The sequence below is a fragment of the Staurois parvus genome, unplaced genomic scaffold (assembly GCF_062004578.1).
Source record: "Staurois parvus isolate SC_StPar_1 unplaced genomic scaffold, SC_StPar_1.0 ptg000051l, whole genome shotgun sequence".
Taxonomy (NCBI): Eukaryota; Metazoa; Chordata; class Amphibia; order Anura; family Ranidae; genus Staurois; species Staurois parvus.
Genome location: NW_028317847.1, coordinates 1329133 through 1342750, shown reverse-complemented (window position 1 = coordinate 1342750; position 13618 = coordinate 1329133). Strand labels below are relative to the sequence as shown.

Genomic DNA, 13618 nt, shown 5'->3' with positions numbered 1-13618 from the left:
CCAACTCATTCATACATATGTTAGTACTGTTAATAAGTAGATATTATTATTATTATTATACGGTGTTTATAAAGCGCCAATGGTTCGCTCAGCGCTGTACATTACAAAGGGGGACAGAACATGTGACAGAACAATACCAATACAATGCAAAACATGAGGGGATCGAGGGCCCTGCTCTTTCGAGCTTGCAATCTAGGAGGGAGGGGATAGTGGTACAGGAGGAGATAGCTGTGGGGGATGGAGTGGTAGGAAGAGTGGAGGAGGTCGGCAGGTTAGCAGGGGGTGGGGTAGGCTTCCCTGAAGAGATGGGTTTTCAGGGTGCGCCTAAAGGAGAGGAGAGTAGGTGATAATCTGATGGGTTGGGGCAGGGAGTTCCAGAGGATGGATGACACCCTGGAGAAGTCCTGGAGGCGGGCATGGGAGGAGGAGACCAGGGAACTAGAGAGGAGGTCTTGTGAGGAGCCGATATTAGGTTAAGGAAAGCTTCTAACAATATGTCACGCAGAGTACAGAACTTATCAGTGGGAAACGTAAGAGCATGGGGTCAAGGATATGTAACTTACAGAGTGCAGATGTCAGAAGTGCATATTGCACACAGTGCAGGGGTTAGGGATGTGTAACACACAGAGTGCAGGAATCTGGAATATTCTGGGGTCTGAAGTATATAATACACAAAGTGCTGGGGTCAGGAGTATTTAACACATTGAATGCAGGGGTCAGGAGTATTTAACACATTGAATGCTGGGGTCAGGAGTATTTAACACATTGAATGCAGGGGTCAGGAGTATTTAACACTTTGAATGCAGGGGTCAGGAGTATGTAATGCATAAATTGCAGGGGTAAAGAGTATGTAGCACACAGTGCAGGGGTCAGTAGAGTGTAAAATTCCCTCTTCAAGAAATAGTCTCCCCCACTCTCCTCTCTCAGCAAAAAATCCCCCTCCCCTTCAAAAACAATTCAGCACTAATCTGCATGTTCACCTCCCCTAATCGCAAAGCCAAGATTACACCCTCTTTGCAATAACAATTTACCCCTTCTGCTGAAATCCTCCCTCCCAACACAAGTCTTCTCTCCCAGAAAATCACTTCTACCAGTACAAATCTTCATCCTCTCCCCTGTACAAATCTGTCCCAAAGCATTATGGCCTTCTCCACAATTCACTCCCCTCTCTCTCTCTGAAACTTCCCAGACCTCACAGATGCAGTTGCAGTATGGCAAGCAAGGGGATTCCTACCAGACTCCCCCTCATCTTGTGTTATGTGACCTGTCAGCGCTGAGGAGCAGCCTAGGAAAACTCACCTGAATTCTATATTATTGACAGGCAGTACTGTGGGGAAAGAAGTTGGCTGCTGCAGTGGTGGGAAAACACAGACATTAGAATGTGCCCTGGGTGCCTGGTGCTGGTAATGCTCCTGGTTGCTAGAACACTGGCAGCATGTGCCGCTTGGCATCCTTGATTCCTAGGAAGCAGCCTGCCCCTGCCACAGCCCTGCATGAATATATGACACAAAGTGTGTCCTGCATTGAATTAATACAGGATGTAGCATTTTAGTTAGAAGCTTAATAGGGCAGCACAGTGGCTAAATGGTTAGCACTTCCACCTGGCAGTACTAGAGTTGTTGGTTCGAATCCCACCCACGGCACTACCTGCCTGGAGTTTGCATGTTCTCCCTGTGCCTGTGTGGGTTTCCTCTGGGTATTCTGGTTTCCTACCACCTCCACTTGCTCTTTTTATTATTATTAAAGGTTCTTGTATAGCACCGTCAATTTACACAGCGCTTCACAAACATTGATATATTGTACATTCACATCAGTCCCTGGCTGCAAGGGGCGTACAATCTTAAGAACCCTAACTCACATTCATATACAGTGGGGCAAAAAAGTATTTAGTCAGCCACCAATTGTGCAAGTTCTCCCACTTAAAAAGATGAGAGAGGCCTGTAATTGGCATCATAGGTAGACCTCAACTATGAGAGACAAAATGAGAAAACAAATCCAGACAATCACATTGGCTGATTTAAAAAGAATTTATTTGCAAATTATGGTGGAAAATAAGTATTTGGTCACCTACAAACAAGCAAGATTTCTGGCTCTCACAGACCTGTACCTTCTTCTTTAAGAGGCTCCTCTGTCCTGCACTCATTACCTGTATCAATGGCACCTGTTTGAACTTGTTATCAGTATAAAAGACACCTGTCCACAACCTCAAACAGTCACACTCCAAACTAAACTATGGTGAAGACCAAAAAGTTGTCGAAAGGGCACCAGAAACAAAATTGTAGACCTGCACCAGGCTGGGAAGACTGAATCTGCAATAGGCAAGCAGCTTGGTGTGAACAAATCAACTGTGAGAGCAATAATTAGAAAATGGAAGACATACAAGACCACTGATAATCTCCCTCGATCTGGGGCTCCACGCAAGATCTCACCCCGTGGGGTCAAAACGATCACAAGAACGGTGAGCAAAAATCCCAGGACCACACGGGGGGACCTAGTGAATGACCTGCAGAGAGCTGGGACCAACGTAACAAAGGCTACCATCAGTAACACACTATGCCGCCAGGGACTCAGATCCTGCAGTGCCAGACGTGTCCCCCTGCTTAAGCCAGTACATGTCCGGGCCCATCTGAAGTTTGCTAGAGAGCATTTGGATGATCCAGAAGAGGATTGGGAGAATGTCATATGGTCAGATGAAACCAAAATAGAACTGTTTGGTAGAAACACAACTCATCGTGTTTGGAGGAGAGAGAATGCTGAGTTGCATCCAAAGAACACCATACCTACTGTGAAGCATGGGGGTGGCAACATCCTGCTTTGGGGCTGTTTCTCTGCAAAGGGACCAGGACGACTGATCTATGTACAGGACAGAATGAATGGGGCCATGTATCGTGAGATTTTGAGTGCAAACCTCCTTCCATCAGCAAGGGCATTGAAGATGAAACGTGGCTGGGTCTTCCAACATGACAATGATCCCAAACATACCGCCCGGGCAACAAAGGAGTGGCTTCGTAAGAAGCATTTCAAGGTCCTGGAGTGGCCTAGCCAGTCTCCAGATCTCAACTCCATAGAAAACCTTTGGAGGGAGTTGAAAGTCTGTGTTGCCCAGCGACAGCCCCAAAACATCACTGCTCTAGAGGAGATCTGCATGGAGGATGGGCCAACATACCAGCAACAGTGTGTGCCAACCTTGTGAAGACTTACAGGGAACGTTTGACCTCTGTCATTGCCAACAAAGGATATATAACAAAGTATTGAGATGAACTTTTCATATTGACCAAATACTTATTTTCCACCATAATTTGCAAATAAATTCTTTCCAAAATCAGCCAATGTGATTGTCTGGATTTTTTTTCTCATTTTGTCTCTCATAGTTGAGTTCTACCTATGATGCCAATTACAGGCCTCTCTCATCCTTTTAAGTGGGAGAACTTGCACAATTGGTGGCTGACTAAATACTTTTTTGCCCCACTGTATACATGCAAACTCCAGGCAGGTGGTGCTGTGGTTGGGATTTGAACCAGTGACCCTAGTACTGCCAGACAGAAGGGCTAACCATTAGGCCACTGTGCTGCCCATTTTTTAATGGTTAATAAGGCCAGTAGACAAATTGGGGGGAGATGTACTAAAACTGGAGAGTGCAAAATTAGTTGCAGCTGTGTAGGGTTCAGCTTCTAACCTCAGCTTGTTCAATTAAGCTTTGGCAATGAAACCTGGAAGCTGATTGGTTTCTATGCAGAACAGCACTGGATTTTACACCATGCAGTTTTAGTAAAGAACCCCCAAAGTAAATTACAAGAGGTAGCATAGGTTTCTGCGGTCCCTGGGCACTCTGAAGTAGATCCAGACCAAGTACAGGCACTTAGAGGATCCTATTTGAAGTGATCAACAGAATTGCTTCAATATGCAATTTGGTCATTTTTTATTTCTTTGCTATGGTAAATAATTGAGCCAGAGCCAGGACAAGGGGTGGGCAGGAGGGGCGGCAGCCCTGGGCGCAGTAGTGATTTTGGTGGGTTGTGATAGAGTGGGTTATCTGGAGGGAAATGTTATATTTGGAGACAGGATTTCTGTTAGGAAGGGGGTTTGGGGGGGGGTAATTGTACCTTGCACCGTGGGAGCTAAGGCTAGGTTCACATCTGTGCGGGTGGTACCGCTGCGGATCCGCATGAACACCACCCGCACAGAGGACTGCGGACCTGCGCACGGGTGACATTAATTCTAATGGCACGCCGCCCCACACTGGAAAACTCAACCCTACCGGGAACCTTGGAACCCATGTGGGCTGCGTTTTACAAAGAAGTGCAGTGTCACGAGGCACGGGAGTCCATTCAAATGAATGGGCTCTCGTGCCCGCGCAAAACGCGGCCCACACGGCCGCATATATGTGAACAGGGGCTAAATGACTTTGTCCCGCCACTGATTGAGGCCACAATTCTACTGAACCAGGTCCTGCACATTAATAGGTGATGCAATGCTGCCCTCTGCTGGTGTTTTATGTGCATGCAATTGTAATTTTAGAAACCGAGGGTGACATATGAACGCCTTTGTGCTCTATTTCTAAAAGAATGTGTGTAAATCATTTAAGTGTTTGAATGTTTGCTAATGCCATGCCTTGTTTTAAAATATCTGCAACCAATCTGCGAAAGTCTGCCTATTTGCACACATTTGTTGAAAGGGTTATGAATTAGATTGCGGCAGAATTCACACAATTTATTGCCGCATTAAGTGACATGGACCTCTGGCACACTTATCTAAAAATGCTTTTCTTAGAGCTGTGTTTGTTTGGTTTTTTTTTGGCAAATTGTAACTAATTGGCAAATCTGTCTTTTGCATAATAAAACAGGATGGCAAATCTTCCACACTTTGTGATCTGGGAAAACTAAGAGTGCAAAGCGATAAAGCGATACGACATTCATCACAGGAAGTGCAACATTATGATAAATCTGCTTCATTTGTGCGACAGATTAGCAAATTGCAGCACATTAACGGAAGCAAGAGCTGTGACTTTATTGATGTCCCTCATAGTTTTTACTGCCAGCAATAGACTAATGCCAAGAAAAAAGGTGACCAAGGAGAAACAAAATTAAAAAGGGAAATATCATTGGATCAAATGAGGTAGAGAGGCTTTAAGGGCTCAAACTAAGGTACGCTTAATAACTGCATGGGCCCTAGGAGGTTTCTGCCATAATCAGGGCCGTCTTTAATAATGAATGGACCCTGGGCAAACATTTTTTGCCCTCCCCCATGCAATCTACTCTCCACCTGTGCTGAGACATACAATAAATAGCAGCTAGACTCAAAATCAGTGTAATGGAGCAGCGATTGCGATTGGTTGCCGATTACAGCATATTACTATCACTCACTGACTGGTTGCTAGAGTTTACTGCACATCAGGGGCGGACTGACCATTTAGGCACTCTGGCACTGCCTGAGGGCCCGGAGTCAGTAGGGGGCCCCATGAGATGTCCCTGGTACCTTTCATAGGCTTTTTTGGGTGTGGTTTGAGTGTGGGCAAGGACACAAGGGCCCCATGATTTCCTATTGCCCGGGGGCCCCATGAGTTGTCAGTCCGCCCCTGCTGCACATTACATCATTACTACTAACTGGTCACTAGAGGTTACTGCACATCATTATTGCTCACTGGTTGGTTGCTAGAGATTACAGCAGATTACTACTGTTCACTGATTGGTTGTTAGAGGTTACTACTGCACATCATTACTGCTCATTTATTGGTTGCTAGAGGTTACTGCACATTATTACTTCTCACTGGTTGCTATTGGTTACTGTGCACCATACTACCTACTGATTGCTAGAGATTACAGCTCACTGATTGGTTGCTAGAAGTTACAGCACCTAATTACGTCTCACTGATTGGTTGCTGAAGGTTACAACACATCATCTCCTCACTGCCTGCACACCATGGACTGAGAAGGTGAGGGGACCCACCAATAGACAGAAAATTCACAGGACTCCTGGGATCAGTGGCAGTGCTGATGGGGAGGGTGTGATCAGTGGCAGTGCTGGGGGGGGATCAGTGGCAGTGCTGGGGGGGATGAGATGAGTGACAGTGCTGGGGGGGATGAGATGAGTGACAGTGCTGGTGGGGGATGGGATCAGTGCTTGGGGTGGATGGGATCAGTGGCAGTGCTGTGGATGGGGATGGGAGGTGACATTTCTACACCATGCACCAATGTAAGGGGGAATTTACACTGATGAACAATGTAAGGTGGGGATTTACACTAACCACCAGTGTAAGGGCAGTTCTACACTTAGCACCAATGAAAAGGGAATTTTACACCGACAACCAATACATTTCTACACTGGCCACAATTGCAAGTTAGGATTTTTACCGACTACCAATATAAAGAGGAGTTTCTACACTGACCACCAATGTAAAAAGGATTTACACTGATCACTAATCTATTAGGAGCATTCACAGTGACCACCAATGTAGGGAGGGATTTACAATGACCACCAATGTAAGGGGGACATTCACACTAATAAAGGATTCTACGCCATGCTGCAATGTAATGAGACTGACCACCAATGTAGGGAGGGATTTACAATGACCACCAATGTAAGGGGGACATTTACACTAATAAAGGATTCTATGCCATGCCCCAATGTAATGAGACTGACCACCAATGTAGGGAGGCATTTACAATGACCACCAATGTAAGGGGGACATTTACACTAATAAAGGATTCTATGCCATGCCCCAATGTAATGAGACTGACCACCAATGTAGGGAGGCATTTACAATGACCACCAATGTAAGGGGGACATTTACACTAATAAAGGATTCTACGCCATGCTGCAATGTAATGAGACTGACCACCAATGTAGGGAGGGATTTACAATGACCACCAATGTAAGGGGGACATTTACACTAATAAAGGATTCTATGCCATGCCCCAATGTAATGAGACTGACCACCAATGTAATTGAGACATTTAGCCTATGTTCACATTTATGTGTGTTGACACCGCATGCAAAATCGCTTTCCTGACACCACGAAATATGTTGCCCTTTAGCAGATACACAACAGTGCCATTAATTGTTAATAACGCCCTCGCACATCTGCTGGCGTGTGTTTTCACATGCACCAAAATTCATGGTGCTGTGGCACAGTGTTGCTCGGTCTGATTTTGAAAAAAGCTCAGGGACTTTTTTTTCCTCATTTCTAGCGCATAGAGCAGCCCATTGAAATCAATGGGCTGTTCTACATGTGACATGTATACCTGACAGCACTTTACACTGAGATATCAGGACATAGCATGGGATGAAGACTTCAAGGAACAAGGGAATGTAAACTGGAACAGTTGATAAGCATGGGGCAGCTGCTTTGGGCCCAACAGCAATGATTCAATGATTGGGCCCAGGGCAGCTGCCCCTTTTGCCCCTCCTTAAAGACAGCCCTGGCCATAATGTACAAGAATGCACAACATCTTTGTAGAGCAGACTTGTGTAAGCAAAACTATCCCCTCCAGAGCTGCGATGTTAGTACTCTCCTCCGTCTATGGTGCTTCCATCTACTCCTGGTCTTCGTCCAGGTTTTCCAACCTCTTGATTGGCTCGGGCTGGATGATGTAAATCCTGCACAAGAGTTACTTCCTCCTGGCACAGAATTGTCCCAAGACTGTACGCTGATCTTCACCGCTCAGCGTACACTCAGAGAATATAAAAACTGACAGGGAGCTAGAAGAATCTGACAGAAGATGCTTACACAGTGTTCTGTTTCGAATGCTACTTTATGCATTGACATGTATCCTTAGATCCAGTCTGTCTAGACCGTATGGTCACCTGTTGACTTGGCAGCATCCACAGGCAGCTTAACTCTTCAATAAGAAGCAGACATTGAATACAACAAAATTTTACTTCAGCTAATTGCTGTACAGAGGCTGTTTTTCCAGTTTTTGAAGTACAAGACAATAGGGTTGATTTACAGAAGGCAAATAGCTTGTGCACTTTGCAAGCACAGTTATTAATTTTCTCCAGAACTTAGTGAATTTGGTGAAGCTCTTCTGATTTCCATCATCCAACCATGTGCAAGCAAAAATGTTCTTGTTTTTTTTCTATTTTCCTTGCACCTGATTGGGTATACTTTACAAAGTGAAGCTTCACCACATTCACTAACCTCTGGAAAAAATGTGTGCAACTTCACTTGCAAAGTGCACAGTCTATTTGCCTTTAGCAAAGCATCCCCAATGGCATTTTTTTAGGCTGGCCATACACTATACAATTTTCGGTCCAATTTTTGCCCACTTTCCTTCAGATTTACCTTCAACTATGTAGTGCAAGGGTCTGCCTAATTGGATACAATTGAAAGCGTTGTTAGGTTTGACCTCATATTATATAGTTTTTGGTAAATCTAAACCAAAAATCGCAAGAAAATTGTATAATGTATGGCCAGCCTTAGCCCTGTCTCTGCAATTAATTAACACTGACTGAGGCAACATGGCAGAAGTGGGGAGGGTCTAGTTAGAACAAAACAAACTACCACTAAACAGGAGGGGAGGAGAGAGGAAGATACCAAATCACATTATTAAAGTTATTATTATTATTATACAGGATTTATATAGTGCCAACAGTTTGCTCAGCGCTTTACATTATAGTGGGAGACAATACAGTAACAATACAAGAGGGATTTGAGGGCCCTGCTCCTTGGAGCTTACAATCTAGGAGGGAGGGATGAATGGTACAGTAGGTAGTAACTGTGGGGGATGGAGTGGTTGGAAGAGTAGAGGATTCCAGAATTAGCAGAGGGCAGGATAGGCTTCCCTGAAGAGATAGGTTTTCAGTGATCGCCTAAAGGCAAGTAGAGTAGGTGAAAATCTAATAGATTGTGGTAGGGAGTTCCAGAGGATGGGTGACGCCCTGGAGAAGTCTTGGAGACGAGCATGGGAGGAGGAGATAAAGGAGCTAGAGAGTAAGAGGTCTTGCGAGAAAGTTATAGTGCCACAAAACCATCACTAGAAGTCAGCATACTATGGAAGAACGATAACCTCATGAAGTTCAATACAAGACAACAAAATACAGTTGCAAGAAAAAGTATGTGAACCCCTTGGAATTACGTGGAGTTTTGCATGAATTGGGCATAAAATGTGCTCTGAACGTCATCTAAGTCACAACAATAGAAGAACACAGTCTGCTGAACATAATACTACACAAACATTAGATGTTGCCATGGTTTAATTGCACATAACATGTAAACATTCACAGTGCAGGGAGGAAAAAGTATGTGAACCTTTGGACTTAATAACTGGTTGACCCTCTTTTGGCAGCAATAACCTCAACCAAACGTTTCTTGTAGTTGCAGATCAGACCTGCACAACGATCTGGAGTAATTTTGGACCACTCCTCTTCACAAAACTGTTTCAGTGTAGCAATATTCTTGGGATGTCTGGTGTGAATCGCTCTCTTAAGGTCATGCCACAGCATTTCAATCAGGTTGAGGCCAGGACTCTGACTGGGCCACTCCAGAAGGCGTATTCTGTGCTGTTGCAGCCATTGTTTTGTTGAATTACTTGTATGCTTTGGGTCATTGTCCTGTTGCATCACCCATCCTCTGCGGAGCTTCAGTTGGCGGACAGATGGTCGTACATTTTCCTGCAAAATGTCTTGATAAACTCTGGAATTCATTTTCCCATCAATGACAACAATCCGTCCAGGCCCTGAGGCAGCAAAGCAGCCCCAAACCATGATGCTCCCTCCGCCATGTTTCACAGTGGGGATGAGGTTTTGATGTTGGTGTGCTGTGGCTTTTTTTCTCCACACATAGTGTTGTGTGTTCTTCCCAAACAACTCAATCTTGGTTTCATCTGTCCACAGTATATTTTGCCAGTAGTGCTGTGGAACATCCAGGTGCTCTTTTGCAAACTTCAAACGTGCTGCAATATTCTTTTTGGACAGCAATGGCTTCCTCCGTGGTGTCCTCCCATGTACTCCATTCTTGTTTAATGTTTTCCTTATTGTAGATGTGTCAACAAAAATGTTAGCATGTGCCAGAGATTTCTGTAGGTCTTTAGCTGACACTCTGGGATTCTTCTTTGCCTCATGCAGCATTCTGCGCTGTGCTCTTGCAGTAATTTTTACAGGACGACCACACCTAGGGAGAGTAGCAACAGTGCTAAACTTTCTCCATTTGTAGACAGTCTATCTTACCGTGGACACATGAACATCAAGGCTTTTGGAAATACTTTTGTAACCCTTTCCAGCTTCATGCAAGTCAACAATTCTTGATCGTAGGTCTTCTGAGAGCTCTTTTCTGCGAGGCATGGTTCACATCAGACAGTGCTTCTTGAAACCAGTAAACCCAAAACAGGTGTGTGTTTTTTAAGGGCAGGAGAGCTCTCAGCAACACATCCAATATCATCACACTGATTGGAGTCAAGGTTGGCTCACTCCTGGCTCCAATTAGCTCTGGGAGAAGTCATTAAGCTAGGGCCTCACATACTTTTTCCTCCCTGCACTGTGAATGTTTACATGTTATGTGCAATTAAACCATGGCAACATCTAATGTTTGTGTAGTATTATGTTCAGCAGACTGTGTTCTTCTATTGTTGTGACTTAGATGACGTTCAGAGCACATTTTATGCCCAATTCATGCAAAACTCCACGTAATCCCAAGGGGTTGACATACTTTTTCTTGCAACTGTACTTCTTCTTTAACTGGTTGTAAACCTCAGACATGAAATATGAACAAAGCATATCCCTCTGTAGTGTGTGCTTGTCTCGGTTTAGAGCAGTAAGTGTCATTTCTGTCTGCTGCCTCCTTCTTCTGCTACCAGCGTGAATCACCAAGGTTTCCTGACACCAAGAAAATGGTGACAGGGGAGGGAGCTCCAGCAGATTGACAGCCTCAGCTCTATTCCTATGAACTGTGTGAAGGGGGGGGGTCTCTTCCCTCCAATCAGCTTTCAGAGCTCTCCTCACTGATCTCTACAGTGTGTAATTTTTCTGACAGCTCAGACACGCTTTATAAATTGTACACTTTGAACAGATGTTGGGAATAGAATACTGCAGATAAACAGGTACAACGTATGTAGGAGGATTTTATTTTTTTTTCACCTGGGCCCACAACCACTTTAAATCACATTTGCTGCAGCGAGCTTCTAATGTTTGCCACCTCTCTCTTCTATGCGGTGATATGAAAAGCTGTTGATGAGGTCGCGAGCTGCATTATTACCTAAAGGAAACTTGTACTGAGAAAATGGATAGACTGCCATTGCCAAACTCTGAAAATGCTAATTGTCTGGCGGCTACATTGCTGCAGAAGCTCAAGCAATCATTGACTTGCAATAAGATGAGGAAAGTCAGACCGGTTGGGAATTCTTACCTGCGTACTTGTTATGGGTCAATGCTGGAGGCAGTAATGAAGCCAGAGATGGACAGCAAATGGAATTATTTTTTACAGACATTTATATTTACACAGCACTTTATAAATACTGTACCTTCTCATCAGTCCCTGTCGTCAAGGAGCTTACAATCTAAGGTTCCTGACTCGCATACACATATCCACACATATTAGGGCCAATTCATCCACCAGCATGTCTTTGGATGGTATAACATTCAGCATTCTTTCTGTTTTTTTTTTCTCCCCACAGCGGGATGTTCTGCGATGGAAATCACACATATCTCATTGAGCCTGGAGAGAGCTACAACCCAAACGTAAGTCTTAAACTTTCTTTTTTAGTACAAGGTGGTATCAAATAGTTTTGAGATTAGTTATTTAACATGCCAACAGATGGCAGCACAATGCTGCACGCACAGTCACAGGAAGCACCACCCTTCAAAAGTCAGTGTGCCAAAAGACCTTGTCCTGTGTACATCGGGAGCTGTGCAACTGGTGCCATTATGATCACGTCTGCTATTTTCATGATGGACAGCAAGTTAGAACAAAGAGCGAATGTGAAATTCTGCATGAAAATCTTCCACAGAGATATTTGACAATGAGTCGTTCAAGGTGTTTTGAGTGGTACGCCTGCTTCAAAAGCGGAAGAACATCACTGGAAGACAACGAGAGATCAGGAAGACCTTCAACAAGCTCAGCCCATGAAAATGTCAAAGCCATTCAGCAACTTGTGCATGATGATGGTCAGAGAACAATCCACACCATTTCTGCCATTGTCGGTGTGTCATACAGAACAGTCCATGCAATCTTCATGTGTGATTTGAACATGTGCCATGTTGATGCCAAGTTGGTCCCCAGGCTGCTGACCCTGGAGCTGAAGGAACACTGTGTTGAAGTCTGCCAAGAACTTCATTGGCATGCCGCGGATGACCCTTCCCTCATGCCGAGGATCATTACCGGTGATGAAACTTGGGTGTACGGGTTTCACACAGAATTTCACGTTTGCTCTTTGTTTTAATTTGCTGTCTAGGATGAAATAGCAGAACGCAGGTGGTCAGAATAGCACCAGTTTCACAGCTCCCAATGTACACAGGACGATGTCTTTTGGCACACTTACTTATGAAGGTCAGTGCTCCCTGTGACTGTGTGTGCAGCCTTGTTGGCGGGTTACAAAACTAGTCTCGAAACTTTTTGATACCACCTCATATATACAGGGATTAGACAGACAAATGGAAACTCTCCATGATTTGCAGGTGTGAAAGTGATGACATGTGTCGTGTTGAAAGTAAAAGTGATGTAACACTCTTTTGCTTCTGCTGTGTGATGAGACACCTAGCTAGTGGGTGGGAAGCCTCACTTTTGTCTCACTGTGTGTGTGCTGCTACTAATATGGAGTCATGTCAGAGCTTACTGAGCTTCAGAGGGCAAATTGTTGGTGGTGCTTAGCTGGCACCTCTGTGACTGAAGTTCTCAATTTATTTGCCGTGTCGCAAGGTGCGGTATCAAAGGTTATGAAGACATATACAGTTTCCAGGAAAATGTCGTCTGATGAGCATAAGCGTGGTGGATATGGTCAACTGGCCAAAAGGACATTGTGCAGGATTGTGACCCGGAATAAGAAAACAACTGCTGCAAAAATGACTGCAGAGCTCAATCTCAGTCTTCAAAGGACTGAGATAGAGCTCTGCAGTCACTTTGTGCAGCCATTGTTTTCTTATTCCTGCGCAATGGCCTTTTTGTCTCTTTTGGCCAGTTGACTGAATGAGATGTGTCCACCAGCGATCAGCATAGGTAATCACTGGCTGTACGTACAGCCACAAATATCTGCAGCCGCTGTTGGCCTGGAATCTCTGATTCCTACCGCTTACTATCCGCACCAGCCTTAATCACCTATGTGAATGTAGCCCAAGGTTGCTGTATGAGGGAGGAAAGGTTTTCTTCCCAGGATGTCGTGCCATCACTGTAAATCACATAAAAAGCAGAACTAAACTGTCCAAGTATGTTGGAGCCCCCCAGGAGCTTTTTGACAAAAAAGTGACATTCACTAAATACACTAAAATCACATAGTAAAACATTACTGTATCAAAACATTTCACATACATTTTGTCCCGAGTGCTTTGTCCTGTGCCCTGCTTGCATTTTATCTGTTCTTTCTGCCTAGAAACTGAGAAACGTCCATGGCGTCCAAAAAGCGTCCCTTTAGGTCAAAAGCGGTTTTAGACCGGCTAGAGAACAGCGATAGTAAATTAGAACCACTTGCAGAAT

At 44.5% G+C, this 13618-nt stretch overlaps 1 protein-coding gene across 8 annotated transcripts in view; it reads left to right on the top strand.

The window, feature by feature from the left end:
- Nucleotides 1-13618, top strand: part of ADAM22 (ADAM metallopeptidase domain 22) — a 368503-nt gene that overhangs the window by 178492 nt on the left and 176393 nt on the right. For all 8 annotated transcript variants that reach the window (XM_089666234.1, XM_089666238.1, XM_089666236.1 and 5 more), the window contains exon 6: nt 11607-11670. In XM_089666234.1, the coding sequence (XP_089522360.1) occupies nt 11607-11670 (64 nt within the window). The remainder of the gene's footprint in view (nt 1-11606; nt 11671-13618) is intronic.